This window comes from Lissotriton vulgaris, chromosome 4_1 (assembly GCF_964263255.1).
Source record: "Lissotriton vulgaris chromosome 4_1, aLisVul1.2, whole genome shotgun sequence".
NCBI classification, from domain to species: domain Eukaryota; kingdom Metazoa; phylum Chordata; class Amphibia; order Caudata; family Salamandridae; genus Lissotriton; species Lissotriton vulgaris.
This window is the reverse complement of record NC_141691.1, coordinates 581,253,132-581,277,466: the sequence shown is the minus strand read 5'-3', so window position 1 is coordinate 581,277,466 and position 24,335 is coordinate 581,253,132. Positions and strand designations below refer to the sequence as shown.

Here is a 24,335-nt window from a genome sequence, read left to right as displayed (position 1 = left end):
TAGTCTGAACATAATCTTTAGGTTTTATACAAGATAAGGTACTGAGCTCAGCCTCAAAGAGATGACCAAGAATGCCGAATAACAACTACTCCAATATTACAGCAGCTAAATGCCTTTCCTCCCAAAACAAGGCCATTAGCTGGCTGTCCAAGTTCTACTCATTGTAAGTATAAACTTCTGGAATGTTCTGACTGGCTTGACCAATTCTCACCCCGCCCCACTCAAAGCAGTTCTCAAATAAGCAGCCCATGTAGTCTCAAATGCAAAAATATCTCAGACCATCACAGCAGTCCCATCATCAATAGGTTGGAATCCCAAGGTTGTTTGTTCAGAATATAAGTAAGTCTGCATGTATCCCTAACATGCTGAATCACTTGAAAAATGTTGAATACTTATTTCATAAGCTTCTGGGAGAAACAGAACATTAATAAGTAAAGCTCGATCTGCGTAGGCTGAGCACTCCCTGCTTTAGAAAGTCTTCCATGCCACAATCATACACTGGCAATGCACCAAATACTTTGACTGCTCTATTAGCATAAATCGAACAAACCGTGACAATCCCAAACTTCACAAGGAACCTCAAACAGCACTTTCCAAAAGATGTTTCAAATTCTGCACCCACTTAATGTAATGTACCTGGTGCCCCTGGAACTGTCATTCAAAGCTACCACAGCTCCCCGGTGACCTTAACCTCCTGTATTTTGACTTGTTTTTGCGCTTTCATTGTTTCCTGCCTTAGGACTTGCTTTTTGCTTACTAATATTCTATACTATACTTTCAAGTTGCCTGCGATCATGTGATCAGGGTATTGACATGCTGTATCAAGAATCTAAAGTAAATCATAAATAAAAAAAATACCATGACTGGTATAATAAGGTGCAGGTATCATTTAGAGGTATAACTACTACAAATAGGAATGTGATTTGTACATCAATCCCTGATCCACTTGCAATTGAAGGCTTGATAAGAAAAGACACAATGATCCATCAGGTAACATACTCATCTTTGAGAGCAGTGCTTCCCAAACCTTTTACAAGCACAACCCACTTTTTAGAACGACAAACTTTTGCGACCTACCTAGCTTTAATGGACATGAGGCGGGCACATTTTTTATTTTAACTACAGCATCGTAGAAGTACACTGTCGTTCACTGACAATACATTTTCCATTAAAATGGCCACTAAATTTTAACAGGCATACAGTTTTACCGATAAATCTATATTGCATACAAATGATAACATCTGGAAATCGTGTTTCAGTGAATATTTATCATTTGTGAATCACAATTTGTTTTGAGCCTATTAAAATCTTTTTTAATCACACTTCAGAATTACATAAAGAGTGCTTCATTTTTGCTTTCCTGACTGCTGAATCTTTACAGCTCATTTACAGGTTTTACATTTTGTAGTGTGGTACAAAAAACTGGCTTCCTACAGCCTTTCCTTTCACACAATTAAAGTGAATTGTGTGGCAGATTGTCACATAATTCACTTTACTTTTATTTCTCTAATTGCGAAGTGAGAGGAGTTTGTAAACACCAATCCCCATGTTAAGAAACAAGCAGCAAGCCTTCCAAGCACAGCAGATGTGACAAGATCAAAACAGAATTTAAAGACACTTTTATTTGGTGCTTGGACTTTTGTGGTGCACAAAAAATTGGCTCGCGACCCACGAGTTGATCCTGACCCACAGTTTGGGAACCACTTATTTAGGGAGAAACAAAAACTGGAAAGCTATTCCTTTATGTCAAAGTTTATTGTAGAACCAATACTATCAACTAATTCTCCACACATTTTGCACGAACAAAAAAACCCATAGAGGGTCTGTGGAGTGGGTTCGGACCAAAAAGTCTTTCAGTACCGAGCATCCGAAATGTCCTTCCCATCAGACCAGGCTGTCAAGACAGTTGAGCTTCATGAGTGTATGCACTAGTGCCGTCGTCCTAGCTCGGCAGATGTCAAGGACAGGCACTCTTCACACGAGGGAACCTCATAAAATGTTGATGGTCCACTCAATTTTTCTTGGTGCGATCAATGAATAAATCTATGTAAAAACTAAAATCCCTTTTGGGGTCCAGCTGATGGAGTCTCTCTTCTTCTTTTGATGAGGGGGAGCAAAAGAAATCTCATAGAGTGCAGTATTGCGCAATGTGGAAGAAAGCTGTCTGAGTATGCCACACCGATTTGTCTGGATAAAACGTTGTGTATGGCTGTTGCACTGAAAGTGCCTGAAGTTCACTAGCGTGACAAGCTGATATAATAGTAATGAGGAAGACAGTCTTTAAACTCAGGAGACACAACAAGCAGATATCTACCGCCTCAAAGGGCGTACAAATGAGAAACATCAAGATCAGGTCACGGTCCAACAGTGGATTCCAGAACGGTTTGGCAGGGAACTTGTGTGTTAAACCTTTTGGTAACCTATCTCAACAGGTTATTTAAACTAGGACAATTAGTAGGGCAAGCGCAGAAATGCCAAAATGGCCGACACATAACCTCTGACTGTGCCCACTGCAAGGCCCTGCTGGGTCAAAGACAAAACAAACAAGAGGACATCTGACAGTTTCCCTGGTAAGGGGTCAGTCTTGCAGACACTACATCAGGCCACAAATTTGTCCTAGAACCCAACAATATTGGATTTCATGGAAGGACAGCTATAGGCAAAGGTGACATTCACCACTTTAGGCATCAAATCAAATGCAGTCAATCTCCACAGGTTAATCACCATTGAGGTTTGTGTAGATTGTGTAGATTTGTTTTTTTTCTTTTCTTTTTTTATTAGGTTTTTTCCCAAATTTACAAACCCCTCTCTTCCCCCCCCCCCCCCAGTCAGACAAGTTCAACAATAATATTTCAAATATAAACACAGAGAAATTATGAATTTTAGGTAAGTTCATAAATCATACATTAATAGCTAAATAGGTAAATAGGTTAATCAACCAGCCAAAACATTTCAGTCTGTTTGGGTAGATACAAACAGCATCTAAATAATTATTATTTACAAAAAAAAAAAAATTACAGCCATAACAAATTCAATTTTGGCAGTTCTTAGATCACGCTGGTTATGGCCTTATGTTACAGAGAATTGCCTTGGGATTGAGACCACTCAATTAAGGGATTCCAGATTTTTAATCCCCGGACCCTCCGTCTTCTGCCTTTTCTTTTATATATAGCCATTTCTAAGTTAAATATAGCTAACAATCTAGAAAACCACTGTTGAAAAGATGGTGGGTTAGGGTCTAGCCAGGCGGTGGCGATACAGATTCTTAAGACCGCCATTGCGATAAATATTAATTCGTGTCCAGGAGATAGTTCTGCAAGACTAGTCGCCCCAAGCAAAATCATTTCATTAGAAAGGGTTATTTCTGTTTTTAGAACATCAGTTAGAAACCGTTCAATGTTCAATTTTAAAGAGGATAAGTTTGCACAGGAGGAAAATATATGTATGCTCTCTGCATTAGATAAAGTACATCTAAAACAACATGTACCCCTCCCACTTCCCCATTTGGCGATTCTATCAGGGGTATAATACATAAAAAAGCAGGTTTTATAAAACTGAGTTTGCAGTTTAGTTGACATGAGGATAGTTTGAGATAAATCATATGCATAATTAAATTCTTCTATGCTGATTGCTAATTTCCCCTGCCACTTCTGTGCTGTTTTCTCAAGATTGTTTGGAAGGAGGAATAGCAGGTGAGAATATATCTCACCAATTGTGAATTTTTTGGTTCTTTTTAAGGTTTCTGCTGTCGGTATTTTATCAAATGGGGTATTTTCTCTAATCCTTCGTGTTAAAAAATCTCTGATTTGCAGATATTTAAAAAAATCCCTCCATTCCAAGTGATATATTTCCCTCAAGGTTTCAAAAGAGTATAACCCTTCATTTGAAATAAGACATCCAAAATGTGTAATTCCTGCCATATTCCATCTATCAATACAGGCATCTCTGAATATTTCGGGGAGGGCCGGATTGTTGCTTAGAGGAGAGTAAAGCGAGAGTCGTCCTATACCCAGTAATTTCCTCACAGCTTTCCATGCTTTAAATCCTCCCAATAAGGTTTTTAGGCGGACCTTTTTGTGGTAGCTATCGTAGAGAAATCGCCACATATAGCCTTTGCTCTTATTACCTAATACCAGCTGGTGAATCGATGGTTGGTCTTCCCCTGAGACTATCTCATTATCATCTAATAGAAAGAAGAGTTCATGATTATATGAAAGCATACAAGCCCAATAATATAGCTTAAGGTTAGGAAGGGCTAAGCCTCCTTTTTCTTTAGGGAGAGTCAAGAGCTTGTAGGCTCTTCGAGGTTGTGAATAAGACCAAATAAAACTGGAGAAAGTACGCTCCATCAGTTTAAACCAATATTCAGAAATTTCCAGATTAATTGCTCTGAACATATAGAGCAATTTAGGGAAGTAAACCATTTTTAGTGCATTTACACGGCCAATCAGAGATAGATGCAGGTTATTCAAACAGTGAAGATCTTTCTGCATTTTATCTAGCAGGGGGCTGAAGTTTAATTTGACCACTGTATCGAGTTTAGAGGAGATACATACCCCTGAGTAGGTCGCTTTTGTTGTCACACGAGGATCCACCATAGTGCATTTGTCGTTTAGGATTACTTGGGTTTTGTTCTGGTTGAGGGCATAGCCGGCCATTTTGCCAAAGTTTTTTGCCTCAGTTTCAATTATAGGTAAGGCTAATGCCGGATCTGATGTCACTATGGCGATGTCATCGGCATAGGCAAGAGTTTTAGTCATATAACCTTGGGTCAGAATAGGGATAATCCCAACATTAGATTCTAGACTGCGAATAAAGGGATCAATGTAGATAGCAAATAGCAATGGGGAGCATGGGCATCCCTGGCGAGTTCCCCTTGATATTTTAAATTCTTTAGAGAGATTGCCATTTACCATCACTACAGCTTTAGGGTCAGTATATAGTTTTTGTACAGCCTGAATGAATCGGTGTTTAAAGCCCAGATGACCCATTGCCAGCCACAGAAATGACCAGGAGACCCGATCAAATGCTTTTTCAGCGTCTAAAAGGATAAGCGCCATTGGGTCTCCCGTCACTTCTGTACTGTCAAACAGGGTAATCACTCTATGAATGTGGTCTGTAGTTCCTCTTCCTGGTACAAACCCGTGCTGGGAATTTGAGATAAGTTTATGTATTAATGGTGCTATTCGATTCGCTATTAATTTGGAATATATTTTTGAGTCCACGTTGATTAAAGTGATAGGGCGGTAGGAGCCCATCTGATCTGGTGGTTTATCTTTCTTCAAGAATATGACTATTTTGGCTTTTGACCAGGACTTTGGTGGTTGTCCCTTGTTAAATATATGAACACATAGATTTAAAAAAATCTCTTTGATTTGATCTAGGAAAGTAATATAAAACTCTAGAGGGATAGAGTCCAGGCCAGTTGCCTTTCCTCTAGGCAAAGCCTTCACTGCCTCTAAAATTTCTTCCATATCTGGTATCTCTTCTAGATCATCCTGATCTTCTTCGGTAAGTCTACAGATTGTGTAGATTTGGATGAAGGACCCTGCCCTGTAGTTGAGACAGGAGGTCCATGCGAAATGGCAGCCTGATCAGAGGCTAATGCCAAGAAGTTTCAGGTACCACACTCTCCTGGCCCAATTCGGAGCCACCAGGATGACTTGGGACCAGTTGTTCTTGATCTTTTTCATAATTGGGTAAAGGAAGGAGTCTTCCATTCCCGCAGAAACGAGTGTTCTTGCAGAACCTCCAACTTAGATAACTATCTACACTACTTGTATTACAGTGGCTAAACGTTCAAGCAAAGGTTCTCCCCACTGTTGCAGGATGACCTGCGCCACCTTGGGAGGTAGACACCAATTGTGTTCTGGCGTAGAGCTTCCTGACACCGGACTCATAACCCCACATTTCTGACAAATATACAAATATCTTCATTCAGCAATGAGTCATTTGTTAAGAACCCTCAAAGTTTTCACAAAGGAATTAACTAGTTTTAAAACATTTCTGGCTTTGGTAGGTTTTCCTGGATGGGCACAGAGCCCGGGTCCAGGGCAAAAAGACTGTTGGCCCTTTCTGAGGTGGGAGCATAGGCCAAAGTCTGGGAGTGTGCTTCCCCTTTTTTTCTTTGGGACAATTTTTACCATGGTGTTCTAGTGGACTTTCCGCACCCGGGGGCAGATTGAGGTAAACTCCCCAAATCTTCCCCAACAGGGGCAGAAAGCCTGTCAGGCCCAGAGTGTGGGGGATGGGGGGTGGGGGGGTGGGGGGGGGTGGGAGGGGTAAACAGGTGCCTGTGAATCAAATGGCTGCTCCCCACCCAAAAAACTGTTCAGATACCATGGTCTGTTGTCTAGTGGGCTTTCTGTCTCTGGGGGCGGACCGGTGATAAACACCCTTTAATCCACTCCTCAGGTGGAGGCAGAATGATTGATTTAGTCGTGAGTGAATGGAGGTGGCACAGGCCCATGCCCAGGATGGGCGTTCTCTCACAAAAAGAGCAGTACTGTTTCCCTTTCCTGGTTCTAGTAGACTGACTGACTCTCCACGGAGTGGCATACTACGGCTAAACATTTACAATCCATTCCTCACATGGGCAGAAAGACTGATGTCTGGGTTTCGGGGGAGCACAGACCCATGCCCATTGGGGCTACTCCCTCTATTAGAATAGTGCCTTTTCTTAGTCTCTGATGTCTAGTGGGCTTTCTCCAGCCCCCCAGGGGAGCAGATTGGGAATGACCACTCCAGATCCCTAACCCCCAGGTGGACAGAAAAACTGATATGGCCTGGGGCAAGTGGGGCGGTCCTCCCCACCCAATAAAATAGTGCCTTTTCTAAGTCTCTGATGTCCAGTGGGCTTTCTGCTCACAGGAGGCAGACTGGGGAAGGACAACCCCCTATAAGCCCCAAGCCCAGGGCTTAGATAGACTAATATGGCCTGGGACAAGTAGAAGCCCAGGCAATATCCGTACCCTCCCTCCAAACAAATAGTGACTTTTGATAGTCTTTGTTGTGTAGGGGACACCCCATCTTCACCCCAGGGGAGGTAGAAGGACCCATATAGCCCAGGGAGGGGGGAGCACATGCCCAGCTCACCAAGCGCTGGTGCTACAGCAAAACAAAAAACAATCTTCGGCACTACCCAGAGTTACCTGCTTTCTATATTTTCTTTCACTTAAAAAACCAAAGGTTACAGAGTCGTTTTAGTTAGGAAATAGAATTTAAAAAACCTTAGAAATTCACAGAAAAAAATCAAAGGTTACAAGGACGTTATAGTTATACTCAGATTTCACTTGTACAAAACCAGTGAAATTCAGCAGTTATAGTTAACTGAGCTAACTATACCTTATGCCCCCGCAATGCACTGCTTATGACCTCACACATTAAATCACTCATGACATGGTCAGTGACATCTCAAATGACATCAATGATAACATCATCAAGTGAGTGTAAGTGTTTTTAAGAGTTTATTGGTGTTAAACATATATACTAACCTACTACAACAGTTACATTAGTATACTAGGTGCACTACTACTGAGCTACTGAGTGATACTACTTCTAACATATATTATGTGAGTGGCTGTTTAACTGTGTGTATCCTTGAGTGTATGGGTGTGTGATTCTCTGTATGGGTGTATCAGTGGGTGTATGAGTAGCTGTTGGGTGACTGAGATGGTGTGTGAGTGGCTTATTGGTGAGTGAGTGGATGTGTTAGTGCCTGTATGGGTGAGAGAGTGATGCTGTGAGTGGCTCTATGGGTGGGTAACTGGGTTTGTAGTGACTATATGGGTGAGTAAGTGGCTGTTTCAGTTGGTGTCTGGTTAAATGAGTTGGTGTGTGAGTGGCTGTATTGGAGAGTGAGTGTCTGTGAATGGCTGCATGGGTGAGTGAGCAGACGTGCAAGTACTTGTATGAATGTGTGAAAAGGTATGTAAGTGATTGTGTGGGTGTGTGAGTGAGTGTGTGAGTACTTGTATGGGTGAGGGAGTGGCTGTGTTAAGAGGTAGTATGGGTGAGTGAGTGGGCGTGTGAGTGACTAAGTGAATAAGTGGGTGTGTGAGGAGCTGTATGGCTTAGTGAGTGGCTGTGTGAGTGGCTGGCAGTATGGGTGAGTGACAGGTTGTATGAGTAGCTATATGGGTGAGTGTGTGAGTAGCTGTACGAGTGAGTGGGTATGTGAATTGCTCTATAGTATGAGTATCTGTATGGGAATGTGAGTGGTTGTGTGGGTGTATGAGTGGGCATAGAAGAGGCTGTATGGAGGTGTGAGTGGTCTGTGGATGATGTCATCAGTAATGTCATTTGAGATGTCATGAGTGATGTCACTGACCATGTCATGAGTGATGTAATATGCGAGTTTATACGCTGTGCATTGCAGGGGCGCATCTTATAGTTAACTCAGGTAACTATAACTGCTGAATTTTGCTGGCTTTGTACGAGTGAAATCTGAGCCTAACTATAACGTCCCTGTAACTTTTGGTTTTTAAGCAAATATTTATATACCAACACACACAGGCATACACATATCCACATTTATAAAATGCTTAAATTAACATGTCATATAATACTTTATTTTACAGTAGTTTACCAATTTTTTACCTTTGTGAAGATGGCCAATGGCATGCCATAGTGGTCCTCCTCCAAACCAGATATCAGTCCTTGTACGAATACCTGACCAGTATTGGCCTGTGGCTGCACAGTTATTGGAACATTTTCCGAGGTAAGAGATTCTTTATGGATTACCTCTGGCAATACAGCACCACCATTGTCTTGTTCCCCTTCTTTCGAGTTGTTTTCATCTAGAATACTAGGGTCTAGTGTTTCCCAGTCACTTTCGGAAGATTCAGGGGAAGTACGGGATGGTGGTTTCAAATGGCTCATACCGTTGGAATGTTGAGTTTCATTGTCCTTCTGTTGGTGGGAAAAGGATACTTCCGCCCTTGGAATCGCCACCTGCGGGCTTTCAAATACAGCCTCATCCCCCCTGTCAGTTTCAGGATATGCACTTGCAATGTCTTCAGCAGAAACAGACACATAGTCTTCCAGAGGTGGGGTGACCTCTTGGAAAGTCAAGTCTTCTGATGTGCTCTTCCAAGGCCTATACTGTGAGGAGTCATTGAGTCCATGCTCAATCATGCCTAGAACACAGACAAAAATATATTCATGAAGAAAAAACAATGTGTTTCATTCAATTACTTGACTGCAAACATGTCTAGTAAGTAATTTCTTCTACCACTTATCTTGAAAGTATCAAATTTTACATCCTCAAAAGGGGCTCAGTGCCAATAAAAAGGGTAAAGTCACTTAAAACTATCTTTTAGCTATCAACATCTTGATGACCAGAAAGTGTGTTGGTGCTTTATGGAATTTTGCTTTTTTTCTATGATTTGTTTAATGCACATGTGAGGGAGCAGACTAAAGCTCTGTGTAAACAACAAAGAGGAACACAGAAAGTCCCAGGAATCCTGTTTTTTAAAAGTAAGAAACACTAACCGGTGGAAGATTTAAGTGTCAGATGTAGAGTGAAGACCTGATTTACACTAAAGCTTCACCTATGAACTTTATCTCAGGCCCCAGTCCCCAGGACTGTCTGGCGTTTATAGCAAGCAGGTGGGAGCATACTATATTGTGTTTTGAACAACTTGACATCTAAGAGACGACTATGGCTAAAGACCCTAACTGCTCTTGTTAGACACGGATAGCCCAAAAATTAAATGTCTCAATTTATAAGGGTCCGACTTGATCAAATAAGGGATTTTGAGAGAACTGTACTAGGACAAAGAGAGTCAGCACAAGTGGATATATTCTAGGACAGTAGTATGAAGCAGAGTAAACCTGAACTAAGGTGGGGGATGGAAATACAGAGACAAGATAGGGATGGAACTCCCATGCATATGAAGGCGGAGAGCAAGATACCACCCACAGAAATTGAAGATATCCTAAACCATAAGAGTAGCCAGGCTCTAACAGAGAGGGTGAAAAGGTACCCCTTTAATTCCCACAACAGTTGGGTAGATGGTGGGGCTAACACAAGAAGGGGGAAAAGAATGAAGACATGAAAGTGGGAGGAGCATAAGAGTAAGTAACATGACATGTAAAAGGGCTCTCTGAAAGCAGTAATGCCTTTTTTAGCAAGAAAACAGTAATAAAGTGTGATTTGCAGCTCTCCTACTTCATAAATAAATCTTAGCAACAATATATTCATCCTTGTTGTTTAGGATGGCAATATGGATAGACAAGGAAGGTTTCAGCTATTCTGCATAAAGAAACATGAAGAATGAGCAGCATAGCTTACCAGGGTATAGGGATAAAACCGTCATCAGGGCTCCCACCAGCCTATTGACAGGAGAAACATAGAAAAGGACCTAAAAGAGATTAATGGACATCAATGTACAGGTGGAAGGGAAGCTAAAAATAACAACAGAAGCACAGTACCCTGTTAACACTTTAGGAAATGATTTGTGCCAAAACAGTAAAATCCATAGCACATGTGGGTCCGTGAACAATGCAGCTTTGTCATCCAGCGGTTTTACAGACATGTTGAAATGGTTGATAATTGGGTAATTAGAGGCTGTATACTTAACAAGGGCTTGCCAAGAATGTACACTGAATTGTAGGATCAGCCATAAAGAAACATTCATCTAGATCAATAAACAGGTTTATTGCACGTAGTCCTTCAGAGGTCATGCTCTGCTCCTTTGGAACAGCACCTAAAAGTAAGTGGACTGGGATTCCATGCTACATCAAGTACAGTAATTTTCACTCAGTCATACACTCTTGTTGACCTTAGATTTTTCAAAAACAAGTACATTTTTAACAATCTGCTTTTAACTGTACTTGTTTTTTTTAGATTTACAGAATGACGCATTTGATTTACGTATGATTCTAGTTTATCTATAACTTTCAAGACACACTTGTTGTTGGAGACAGGTCTGCAGCTGCTTGCCATATTAGTGTCAAAAGTAGCTTTCTGGAGGAGGTGGTTGTCAAAGGCACGTTTGATTAAGGCCGAGACAATTCCTCTTTATATAAGACTTATATGGAAGTTATAAGCAATTAGGATGTTAGTCAAGGGGTGACTACCCACCTTAAGTGATAAACACAACCCTTGTCCCAGGGAACCACTTAACGTCTCTGATTTAACCTAAGCTCAAATCCCTAGTTGCTATGACACAGAGCGCACAGGCTTAACTTAGATGCAATGTGTAAATTATTTATGCAGTACAAAAACAGTAATAAAGTCATAACACAACATAAGAAAAATACCAACCAAATTTAGAAAAATATAGGACATCTTAAATAATAAAAGAGTAAAATGACACCAAAACGACAAAAATCTGATTAAGGGAACGTTAGATATGATTTTTTAAAGTTTTAAATACAAAAACCACCAAAATATGTTAAGCACCAACTGTGGGCAACTGGTCACAGTAGACCAGGACTTCAGCACAATTTGAGGCCGACCACGATGGAGCAAAGGTCAGATACCAGAACAAGGTTTCACCAGGTCAAAGGTTTTACCATGGGATTTAGTCTAAAAAATGGGAATCAAAAATCCTCTGCAGGGCAAGGCAGCATGCTGTAGCCAAAGAGGGCTCCAGAGGCCTATTAATCATTGGACAAAGTCTCAGTGAAGCCATTGGTTTTTTGAGGGAAAGCTCGTAGCAGTAAAACAATTGAATTTCATGCTTAGGATAGGTTTCTTGCTGGCCGTATACTTTTGACGCCTCCTTTCAGTTAACATTTGTTTATTTGCACTTAGCCACTTTTTTGAAACATGGATTCCTCCAGTGGGGCCAGTCTGTAGCTTAAGAGGGCTCTATTAGGCCAGGTACCGTCTTTGTACAGGCCCAATGCAGAGAATTTGCCTTCCTGAAAAAGCTCAGAGTGCGAGCAACCAGATTCTTCAGCACAACTGCAAAGCACCTTCAGATCAGCTTGTAAAGTTTATCCAAGTAGTCCAGAGGTCTTTGGTGCCAACAAGTTTCATAGTCCAAGGTTCTCAAGGGTCAAAGGAAAAGTTCAGCCAGATGCAGGCACGTATTTCAGTACCTCAGGAACAGCACTCAACGATCAGGAATCATTAAGCATAGGCCAACAGCAGGTCCAGTTGGAACGGCTGGGCAGTTGCAGGCAAGCCCTCTTGTAGATTGTTGTGTCCCTATAGCTTGAACAGGAGGCCAGCCTTATGACCACTGGAGTCTTCCTCTTTGTCCTGGGTAATAGAGACAGCAGGCGCAAACATTCATACCTCTTCTCAGGTCTCAGACAGCAGTTTCAGTCCTCTTTTGAACCTCATACGGTTCAGTAGTATTCAGAGGACGGCATTTCGGATGCCATATTTATACCTGGCACCGGCTTGTGGGTGGAGGTCACTCCTGGCTCCTCCCTAACCAATGGGATCAAAGTTCTCACAGGTTACATTACCCACTTCTGCAGCATTTCCTGAGTGCCCTGCAGCTAACAATCCCACAGTGCAACTCTCTGCTTTAATTCAAGATGGTGAGATGCCTTTCCCTTATGCAAAGCCTGCATACACGCCACAGAGGTACAGCCAGGTAAATGTGGAGCCCATCCTCTGTGGTTACTCTAAATCAGTTCTGGGGGCAACTTTCCTCCCACTGGGATTGGTGTCTGCCAAACTGGGGGAACAAAAGAAGGGTGTCATCTGACATCTGCCTGGGATGGGGAGGCATCTTTTGCAAATGTAATTCCTTGGCACAGCCCAAATGGTCCTCTGCCAGTGGATTAAAACACCTTCACATACCCATGCATTTATCTCTGCTCTTGGAGCAATTTTCACTCCTCATTTATGCCTTGAGCACCCAAAGGGCTGCAGCTGAAGGCTAATGCAAATAAGTCCAGAGACTTTAGGCAGGGAAAAGTTAACTTTCCAAAAGTATGTTTTCCTCAATAATTATTAAATGTACGACTTACCCACAGGATTGGGCTTTCAATAATTATTTGAAAGAGTCCTTGAATGTTGTTTCTAACTGTTTTCTATCCAAAGACAGCATTATTGAAATTAATATTGCATCCTAGTGTTTATCAAACAGCTAGCCATGCTGAAGTGGCTGGTACAATAGGTGCTGGTGTCTAATAGTGACATAACCTACCTGTGCTGGGAACATTTTGGACTAAACTACGGACATGTAGGTGATTTAAATATGTCAATTTGGAGTATATCAATTAAAAAATGTTAAAGACAGGAGAGCACCGGCACTTTACTACTGGTTAGCAGGGGTAAAGTACACAGAGTCCCATAGCCAGAAAAAAGAGATAGGGCACAATTCTGGTGGTGCACCATCAAAAGGATGGTCGTTTCCAACTGAAGTGCATGATGGATGGAGCTAATAAAACTACACACTCGCTGAGGATAATGATAAGTTGCAATGGCAAGGTGCTGGTTGCAGTGATGTAACCAATACGAGTAGCAGTCAACAATACAGAAAAAAATTAGATCAGTTCTTAACCAAAAGTTATCCCGCTACTCTAGTGTATCCCACACTCAGACAAAGCCTTAGGAATATGAAAACAGAAAGGCAATGCAAACAATGTTATTACAATTAAGACATCACACTTTGGAGGTTTAAAGTTCAATAGTTAAGTCCACAATTTGTCACAGTAATCAAATAAAACAAAGCTTGGTTTGGAGCATGGTTGCCAATTTATCAACAATACAGCATGCCTTACTGTATCTGCGCACATGGGTGTGGTGATCCGTGTCAGTAAGAATGCTACGATTAATGACTGATTTTTAAGTGCTGGGTCTGGGTTTTGACAGTCTAATATCAAACTGAAAGGCAGGATTATCACTTTGAGTGAAAACACATTGGCAGACAAACCCATACAGATGCCAAGGCACACATAGCACTGTGTTAGGAAATCTCTCATATGTGATGTTTCCAATTAGGGCACCACCAGGACCTATTTGGGCACTAAGCAGTGCTTAAGCTAAAGGGGAGAACAATGGTTAGGGATTGGCTCGGAAAGGTTGCACTGAAATGCCAGCACTACATGGAAGTAAATACAACTGGCAGCAAAAACTGGGATCATACATAGGAAGGCTCACTTGCTAACCATCAAAAATCATGTATGGTCTTGAAACGTGAAAGAAAAGGCCTTCATTGAATCCTACTTGAAACTTTATGAGACATTTTGTCACTGCCCAACACCTAAGGTCTTCCTCTGTTAGAAATACTACCTGGGGAGATAACCGCTCAATCAACATTCCACTGCATGGTAATATTTGCAGCATTGGTAAGATGGCATGACTAAAGTACTTACTGTATGGTCACTGTAAGACATTTTGTGGCATAAAATTGTATATCAATTATTTTCTCTGACATAATAATTTAAGGCAATGTATAACATTCTTACAATTAACTTTTAATATTAGATTGAGGTGTAGCTTAGATCTTTTTTGGAACATAGAGTACATTTACATTGATAGTAGACCTTGTACCGCCTGACTGTTGAAGTTTAAATATTATAGTCGGACTAGCATGTCTGCTTTTTGTATATTGCCAAATGCATATTCTAATTTTAATAAACTCAGAAGGGACAGTGATAAAAAATATCAAAAAACATTCCCTTGTCATGACATGAATCTATAATACACATAACGAACCTGAACTTTAAATAGCCACAGTTCCTTACCACGTTACAATATTTAGTATCAGTTCAGAGATTATCTTAGTTTGACTTGGAAGGATGGTGGGAATGCATTTTACCACCAGTATTTATTATACTGCAGGAGTTAATCTGGCAGTAATTCATAGGTATTCTGGGGATAATTTGATATAATAGGTTTAGACAGCAGGAACGATTTCCCATTACTACAAAGTCATGTATTCTGTTGCTGACTGTACACCCCATTTAGCCCCATTAGTAAAACTACCACTTTTTCCTGAATAAATCGCTCATGCTAAAACATGAATCACATGGAGCAAAGCTCCTGGAGAGGAATACAAAAACACGGCCCACTGCACATGTCCAATGGCAGAATCATTTGCTTGAAATAAACATAACAAAAACGAAGCCGTGTTTTAAGGCAACAGTAGGAGATGCACACGAATTCTCATAAATGCCATGTGGTTCTCTCTCTTGTATCACAAGAACAGACTTTCATGGCATTTTAGCCAACAACACTTTGCATGTGGAAAATATAGTGGCCATGCACACAGCTTTAAAACCGATACAACAATTCCTAAAATGCAATGTCTAAAAGCTAAGTCTAGTTTAAGGTGTCACACATGACTGTCTGGCAGTTATACATTTGGTACAAACATTCTGAAATATGGCATCAGTTTACTCATTTTCAATTAATTTCCTCAAAATATTTGTGATGCTCGTTTTAATATTAAATATACTCAAAGCGTTTAAAAAGAGGAATAAGGCAGGTAGTCAACACACATGATGGCCAAAAATGTATTGGGCTCTGTTAGACCCGTCTGCTTCTGAGAGTCCCCTCACCACTATGATTTCTTTTGTTCCCCTGTACCTCCCAAAATTTGTCGCTTTTCTTTGTCTACCAGGACCTTTTTGTGTGCTGTTTCAATGGGGCTAGATGTTCCTTGACGCCCAGTTGTTCACAAGGTTTTTGGCACCTATTCACAAGACACCTGGCGAAACCTGTGACATTATAGACTGGGATTGGCAACCTGTATGAATGACTTCAAAATGGTGGCCATCCATTTTCCTCATGAGAGTGACTCCCTGTGGAGCCTCCATGAACCCTGACCTTTCAAGGTTTTGGCGCCCTTTTACTTGGTGCGCATTCCTGACAGGAATTACTTTATTTCCCTCAGGTACACAAAATGGCTGCTCTAGAACCCCAGTATGGTGGCTGTTAGAGATCCAAATACCCCAGTAGTGCCATGTCATTGGCCTAACCCAAAGAAGGTTCTAGAACCTACTGGCACGAGCCAGCACCTCAGGGCACTGGCTATATAAGGTCCAGTCCCTGGCGGCCATTTTAGATGACCAAAAGACTAGATAGGATAATGATGTTCCAGATCTAGGTGAAGAAGGAGATTCCAGACTTGACACCAGATTGACACCTGCCCTGTTAACCCCCTGAGGCAGCTGGTAGCACGGGCAGTAGAGCAAGGAAGAGTCACTGGCGTGGATCCTGACTGGCGTTCCAGTCAGCTGTGTGTGCGGTGACCTCGCGCCTACAGCGCCTGCCCAGCGAGTGCCTAGTCACCCCCAAGAGACTGTGGCCGATTTTTCGTGTGCCTCCCCGACCCCCCCCCCCCCCCGGTGGCGAATTACGACTGACTCGGGTCGCGAGGCGAGAGCAAGTTCGCCGCGACCACAAGCGACTTCTGTGCCCCTTGTGTGACAGGCGCCTCCAGCGAGGAGCTCGGACGTCTCCGAGCTCCACCGGCGTAGAGTGCTTCCTGCACAGACTGAGGTGAGGTGGTGCGCCGGGGCGGGGAAAGGCCGGCATTCGTTGGGCGGGACTACTGTCTCTGCCCCTCCCCAGTGGATCGGCGGCTGTAGCTGTGGGCGGGAACCATCCCTGTTTGAGGAAGTCGGAGGGAGGTCCGTGTAGCCCCTGAGAACCCGTCGCTGGCGAGAGAAGTGCTGAACCCGACTGAATCGCTTTTCGATTGCAGCCGATGTGAGGTGGGCCCGTTTCTTCAGGTGGGAAGCGCGGTTATAAAGGAACTGTGAACCGGCATTTATTTGACTGAGCGCGAAGATTGTGTGACCTCTTCGGCAGCCCCGTTCGGCAGTCTAAAGACTTGGAACTGGTGCCGCCTGAGTGCTAGCGTAGTGACAGAAACCCCTAGGCGCGCTTAGACCCCCACCGGCAAACAGAGATCTCAACCCGGTGGCAGCCGAGTGTAAATGAAGTGTTCACTGTCTTTCCTTGCCTTTTAGATATACGCGCATAACCCCCGTGTGATTCTTAAAGAGTCCCAGCACTCCCTGTTAAGCCCAGAGAAGCCTGTGTACACTAATGGTGAAATCGTCATAAACTGTAAGAGTAATCTTTCCAACCTGAAATGTATTTGCAAATGTAGTGTTCCTGAAGTATTTAATTGGTGGCAGCGATACCAGAATGAATCTGTAGATGTTCTTGAACTGAACCAGTATTTACTCTGCTACACAGACAGTGATATTTATGCTATTTATTGAAGATATTTATTCCCAATATTTATTCTATTTATTGACAATATTTATTCCTGATATTTAATCTATTTATTGATGAACTGTACTCCTAAGCTTATTTATTGAATCTATTCCAAAATCGAAACCCAGCAAATTTTGACCCAAAAGAAATGTAATTGTGCTTTCCTAATTGATCCCCATTCACAACAGAGAATTTTTACATAAAGGAATCGTATTTTTCTACAACAGTGGTGTGGTGTCCTTCTTTTTGGTGGTTGTTCAAGGAGATATTATTGGGTCGAAGCCGGCTTAACACAATAGCCTTCACTTGCCTTGACACTTGAGCCAAGCTACCCCCTTTGTGCTGGGCTTGCCCATCGCAGGTCCAACATAAAATTGGTGCTCAGCGGGTGGGATTACGAGCCGTGCTTGTTTTGGACCCCATAATAATTCCGCGTGCGCCACAGGTACACACCCGGAGTTTTCTCCCAGCGGCCCTCCAATTCCATATTTTGTTTTTTCCAAATTCTCTTCTGGAGGTGGGTGGAGGTGACCCTCAGAGTTCCTATCCTTGTAACCTACTTCGAGGTGGTTGTCCACACTTTTCACTGACAAGATGGAATTCGATATGTCAGAGCTGGAGACCTATACCGTGGCGCAGCTCAAAGAGTTATGTCAGGAAAGGGGAGTGTTCGTTAGGCGAGGGGCCAAAAGAGAGGAGCTTCGCATTAGTCTGCGAGCCTGGGTGGAGGCGCATCCGGAGGGTATGGTAGAGGAGGAGGAGTCAGACAGGGGTACTGTCGTTGAGAGAGCTGCGGAATGTCCCCTGGGGGTGGGTGATATGATAATCAGCCCCAAGGTAGCCTCACGGAGGGCAGCAGTGCATCAACAGGAGGGTTGTCAGAGACCGAGTTAGCTGATAGAAGAGAGGAAAGACAATTGAGGTGGGAGTTAGCTAAGCTGGAGATGGAAGGGAAGAGGATGGAACACGAGTTCAAGCTATGAGAACTCGACCTCAGAGCCATTAACATCACTCCGGAGGGTGTTGAGTCTAAGGAATTTGCCAGGGAGCTCAGGCTTCACTTACCCAAGGACGTGGTCGCTAGCTATACTGTTGGAGATGACATAGCTAAGTGGCTGGCAGCCTATGAGGTCTACATGAGCAGCATTGGGGTGGTGGATTGTATCGTTACATGCCTCCAACAGGTAGGGATGCCCTATTGGCCCTAGACCCGGAGGATCAGGTAGACTACCCCGCCATGAAGGTGGCGCTCATTAGAAAGTTTGGGTTGACCCCCGAGAAATACCGGCAGAGGTTTAGGGGCAGCCATAAACTGAGCTCACAGAATTGGGTTAACTTCCTGGATTATGCCAAGAAAGCCCTGGATGGGTGGGTCCAAGGTAGTGAGGTGGAAGACTATCAAGGGTTGTACAATCTCATACTCAAGGAACATCTCCTCGAGAAATGTCTTCCCGAGCTGAGGCAGCACCTGGTAGACAGCAAACTTACTTGCCCCCGTAAGCTTGCTGAGGAGGCGGACATTTGGGTAAGTACCCGAGTGTCCACGAAGGGGACGGGAGGAGATTCTCAGAAGTCCGGACAGGGCGCTCCCCAGAAGAAAGAGGGGGGAGATAATAAGAAACAGGAGTTCTCCAAAGGCCCCCAAAATAACTTTAAGGGGAAAGGTTTCTTCTCCAACTCTAAGGCTAGCCCGCAAAAGAATCCTAATCCTGGCCAGAGTCAGCAGCCAAGGGTTGTTCATTGCTTTGAGTGCGGTGGTATTGGACATTATAAGGGGGACGCGAAATGGCCAAAGAGACCACCCCCTCCCACTGGAGGAAAGGCCCCGGGAGTTGCTAGTGTAGCGCTCGGGGAGGAGATGCCCTTAGTTAAGGGGAAGGAGTGGGCGGGTGTCACCTTAGTGTCCATGGGTGATCGGGAGATGGTTCCAAAGATCCAGGTGCCCCCAAATACTACCAAGTATGGGCAATGGGTCACCATCAATGGCCATAGAGGGGAAACTCTGAGAGATACAGGAGCCAGTATGACTATAGTTAGGAGTCATCTGGTGTCCTCAGAGCAGGTGATTCAAGCCGTACTTCATCCAGCCGCGATGGCTGATGGCAGAATGAGCCACTATCCCGTGGCTGAGGTTCCCTTTGAGTGGGGAGGGGTTGCAGGTTCACTTCGAGTTGCCGTAAGCCCCGCCGTGCCAGTCGATTGTCTACTGGGCAATGATATGGAGCACAATGCTTGGAAGGAGGTGGAATACCGGACTCATTCTGAGATGCTGGGTACACCTGATTGGGCCTGTGTGAGTACCAGGTCGGCGGCTGCTCGGGAGGAGAAGTCGCATGGGTTGGAGCCTGGAACAATGGCCCACCCAGCTGCCGATGAGGGAGCATCTCGAGGACAGGAAGAGCCTGCCTTGATGTCCGTGCCCCGTGAGACGGATAGGCCATCGGAGGAGATGGACCCGGAGTCCGCGGAGGAGGACATGGTTCCATTGGAGGATCTGCCTATCCCCACTGAGTGGCGAGTGGAGGGAGGACCATTCAGGGAGGAACTGAGCAAGGGACAGAGGGAATGTCCCATCCTCGAGGGTCTGAGGCAACAGGCTGAAGCCCAGGCAGCAGGTAATGAGTCTGGGAACTATCGTGTTTACTGGGAGGATGGTGAGCCCAGGGCGCCAGTGCACGGATGTCACGGGCCCTGGTAGTCCCACAGTGTTACCGAGCCTTCCTATTAGAGTTGGCTCACAAGATTCCCTTGGCAGGACACCTGGGACAGGACAAGACCTTTGCACGGCTTGTCCCCCACTTTTATTGGCCTCGAATGAGGGTGGCGTCCGATACATACTGTCGGTCGTGTGTGTCATGCCAAGCCAGTGGGAAAACAGGGATGAAGCTGAAGGCTCCCCTGGAACCACTTCCCGTCGTTGGCACCCCCTTTGAAAGGGTGGGCATCGACATTGCTGGGCCCTTAGATCCGTCGACAACATCCGGTCACAGGTTCATCCTGGTACTGGTGGATCATGCCACAAGGTATCCGGAGGCAATACCTCTGAGAACCATTACTGCACCGGTAGTGGCGAAGGCCCTGATGGGGATCTTTACCCGAGTGGGATTCCCCAAGGAAGTTGTGTCTGACAGGGGGACCAACTTCATGTCAGCGTACATGCGGGCAATTTGGAAGGAGTGTGGGGTGACCTACAGGTTTACCATTCCTTATCACCCACAGGCCAATGGCCTGGTGGAAAGGTTCAACAAAACCTTAAAGGGTATGATCAGAAGTCTACCCGAAAGCCTGCGGAGGAATTGGGACGTCCTCCTACCCTGTTTGCTCTTTTCTTACAGGGAAGTGCCGCACAAGGGAGTGGGCTTTAGCCCCTTTGAGCTTTTGTACGGGCACCCTGTACGTGGACCTCTCAGCCTGGTGAGGGACTCCTGGGAAAAGTCTCCTCGGAAAGTTCCCCAGGACGTGGTGAGCTACATGCTGGCCTTCCGGAGCCAAATGGCTAAGTTGTGGAAGCAAGCTTCTGACAACTTGGAAGCCAGCCAGTCACCCAGTGGAGCTGGAGCCTGGTCAGAAGGTGTGGGTGATGGAGCCTGGAGAGCTGAGTGCCCTCCAGGACCGTTGGACAGGCCCCTATGAGGTGTTGGAGAAGATGGGCAAGGCTACCTACTTGGTGGACGTGAAGACCCCTCGGCACCCACATCGGGTGTTACATGCCAACCGCCTCAAGCCCCACTACGAGAGGCCCGAAGTCATGTTGGTTATGGTGACTGATGGATCAGAGGAAGAGGACACAGAGCCTCTCCCTGACCTTTTTGCGTCTCAAGAAAAGGATGGGTCGGTGGAGGGAGTGAAACTCTCGCCATCCCTGACTCCTGAGCAGCAGGAGGAATGTCGCCAGGTCTTGGGGTCATTCGCTCCTCTGTTCTCCCATGTCCCGGGTAAGACCCACCTGTGTACCCATGACGTGAACACAGGAGACAGCCCACCTGTGAAGTCCAAGTCTTACCGGCTGTCTGACAAGGTGAAGGCCAGCATTCGAAGTGAAGTAGCTACGATGCTGGAGCTAGGGGTCATTGAACCTTCAAGTAGCCCTTGGTCTAGCCCGGTGGTTTTGGTGCCCAACGCCGCTCCACCTGGCGCCACACCAGAATTACGATTCTGTGTGGATTACCGAGGACTAAATTCGGTAACCAAAACAGATGCTCATCCGATCCCACGGGCGGATGAACTGATTGACCGGTTGGGAGCTGCCCAATATCTCAGTACCATTGACCTCACTGCAGGGTACTGGCAGATTCCCATGACTGATGGAGCCAAGGAAAGGTCAGCCTTTTCCACACCTGATGGACACTACCAGTTCTGTGTCATGCCCTTCGGGCTCAAGAACGCTCCTGCCACTTTTCAGCGGCTGGTGAACACGATCCTCACCGGGATGGAGTCCTTCTCTGCTGCCTACTTAGATGACAAAGCTATCTTCAGTAGCAGTTGGGAGGATCACTTGCAGCACTTACAGGCCGTTCTCCAAACCCTGGAAAGGGCTGGCTTGACAATCAAGGCCAGCAAATGTCAGATTGGACAGGGGTCGGTAGTGTACTTAGGTCACTTGGTGGGCAGGGGAAAGGTGCAGCCCCTTCAGGCGAAGATTGAGGCAATCATGGCCTGGAAACCCCCCAAGACCCAGACTGAGGTCCGAGCCTTCCTGGGCCTCACAGGCTACTACAGACAGTTTGTGAAGGGGTATGGCACTATCGTGGCACCCCTTACTGAACTCACGGCCAAGAAGCAACCCAGGAGAGTCATCTGGACGGAGGCTTGTCAGCGAGCCTTCGACACTCTGAAACAAGCATTGTGTAACGCTCCCATCTTGAAGGCTCCAGACTTCACAAAGGAATTCATTGTCCAGACAGATGCATCCGACATTGGCATTGGGGCTGTGTTATCGCAACTCAATGAGGATGGTCTGGATCAACCCGTGGTCTTTCTGTCACGGAGACTGCTTCCCCGGGAACAGAGGTGGAGTATCATTGAGCGGGAAGCCTTTGCGGTGGTCTGGGCACTGAAGAAGCTGCGACCATACTTGTTTGGTTCGCACTTCCTTGTTCAGACAGACCACCGACCCCTCCAGATGAAGGGGGAAAACCCCAAACTGTCGAGGTGGTCTATCTCCCTACAGGGAATGGACTTTCGGGTGGAACACCGGTCCGGAGTTGACCACGCCAATGCAGACGGTCTCTCCAGGTATTTCCGCCTTAGTGTTGAGAACTCCCAAGGGGTTGGGTAGCTCTCCCCACTTTCAGCTGGGGGGGACGCATGTTAGACCCGTCTGCTTCTGAGAGTCCCCTCACCACTATGATTTCTTTTGTTCCCCTGTACCTCCCAAAATTTGTCGCTTTTCTTTGTCTACCAGGACCTTTTTGTGTGCTGTTTCAATGGGGCTAGATGTTCCTTGACGCCCAGTTGTTCACAAGGTTTTTGGCACCTATTCACAAGACACCTGGCGAAACCTGTGACATTATAGACTGGGATTGGCAACCTGTATGAATGACTTCAAAATGGTGGCCATCCATTTTCCTCATGAGAGTGACTCCCTGTGGAGCCTCCATGAACCCTGACCTTTCAAGGTTTTGGCGCCCTTTTACTTGGTGCGCATTCCTGACAGGAATTACTTTATTTCCCTCAGGTACACAAAATGGCTGCTCTAGAACCCCAGTATGGTGGCTGTTAGAGATCCAAATACCCCAGTAGTGCCATGTCATTGGCCTAACCCAAAGAAGGTTCTAGAACCTACTGGCACGAGCCAGCACCTCAGGGCACTGGCTATATAAGGTCCAGTCCCTGGCGGCCATTTTAGATGACCAAAAGACTAGATAGGATAATGATGTTCCAGATCTAGGTGAAGAAGGAGATTCCAGACTTGACACCAGATTGACACCTGCCCTGTTGACCCCCTGAGGCAGCTGGTAGCGTGGGCAGTAGAGCAAGCAAGAGTCACTGGTGTGGATCCTGACTGGCGTTCCAGTCAGCTGTGTGTGCGGTGACCTCGCGCCTACAGCGCCTGCCCAGCGAGTGCCTCGTCACCCCCAAGAGACTGTGGCTGATTTTTTGTGTGCCTCCCCGCCCCCCCCCCGGTGGCGAATTACGACTGACTCGGGTCGCGAGGCGAGAGCAAGTTCGCCGCGACCACGAGCGTCTTCTGTGCCCCTTGTGTGACAGGCGCCTCCAGCGAGGAGCTCGGACGTCTCCGAGCTCCACCGGCGTAGAGTGCTTCCTGCGCAGACTGGGGTGAGGTGGTGCGCCGGGGTGGGGAAAGGCCGGCCTTCGTTGGGCGGGACTACTGTCTCTGCCCCTCCCCAGCGGATCGGCGACTGTAGCTGTGGGCGGGAACCATCCCTGTTTGAGGAAGTCGGAGGGAGGTCCGTGGAGCCCCTGAGAACCCGTCGCTGGCGAGAGAAGTGCTGAACCCGACTGAATCGCTTTTCGATTGCAGCCGATGTGAGGTGGGTCCGTTTCTTCAGTTGGGAAGCGCTGTTATAAAGGAACTGTGAACCGGCATTTATTTGACTGAGCGCGAAGATTGTGTGACCTCTTCGGCAGCCCCGTTCGGCAGTCTAAAGACTTGGAACTGGTGCCGCCTGAGTGCTAGCGGGGACAGAAACCCCTAGGCGCGCTTAGACCCCCACCGGCAAACAGAGATCTCAACCCGGTGGCAGCCGAGTGTAAATGAAGTGTTCACTGTCTTTCCTTGCCTTTTAGATATACGCGCATAACCCCCGTGTGATTCTTAAAGAGTCCCAGCACTCCCTGTTAAGCCCAGAGAAGCCTGTGTACACTAATGGTGAAATCGTCATAAACTGTAAGAGTAATCTTTCCAACCTGAAATGTATTTGCAAATGTAGTGTTCCTGAAGTATTTAATTGGTGGCAGCGATACCAGAATGAATCTGTAGATGTTCTTGAACTGAACCAGTATTTACTCTGCTACACAGACAGTGATATTTATGCTATTTATTGAAGATATTTATTCCCGATATTTATTCTATTTATTGACAATATTTATTCCTGATATTTAATCTATTTATTGATGAACTGTACTCAAAAGCTTATTTATTGAATCTATTCCAAAATCGAAACCCAGCAAATTTTGACCCAAAAGAAATGTAATTGTGCTTTCCTAATTGATCCCCATTCACAACAGA

General features: G+C 45.3%; 1 protein-coding gene across 2 annotated transcripts in view; it reads right to left on the bottom strand.

Moving 5' to 3' along the window:
• AVL9 (AVL9 cell migration associated) overlaps positions 1 to 24,335 on the bottom strand; it is a 478,148-nt gene that overhangs the window by 97,962 nt on the left and 355,851 nt on the right. For both annotated transcript variants that reach the window (XR_015309867.1, XM_086964797.1), the window contains exons 9-10: positions 10,295 to 10,364; positions 8,599 to 9,137 (exon numbers count right to left, since the gene is read on the bottom strand). Coding sequence is in view for 1 of the 2 variants with exons in the window: in XM_086964797.1 (XP_086820923.1) it covers positions 8,599 to 9,137; positions 10,295 to 10,364 (609 nt within the window). In the remaining variant the exon portion in view is untranslated. The remainder of the gene's footprint in view (positions 1 to 8,598; positions 9,138 to 10,294; positions 10,365 to 24,335) is intronic.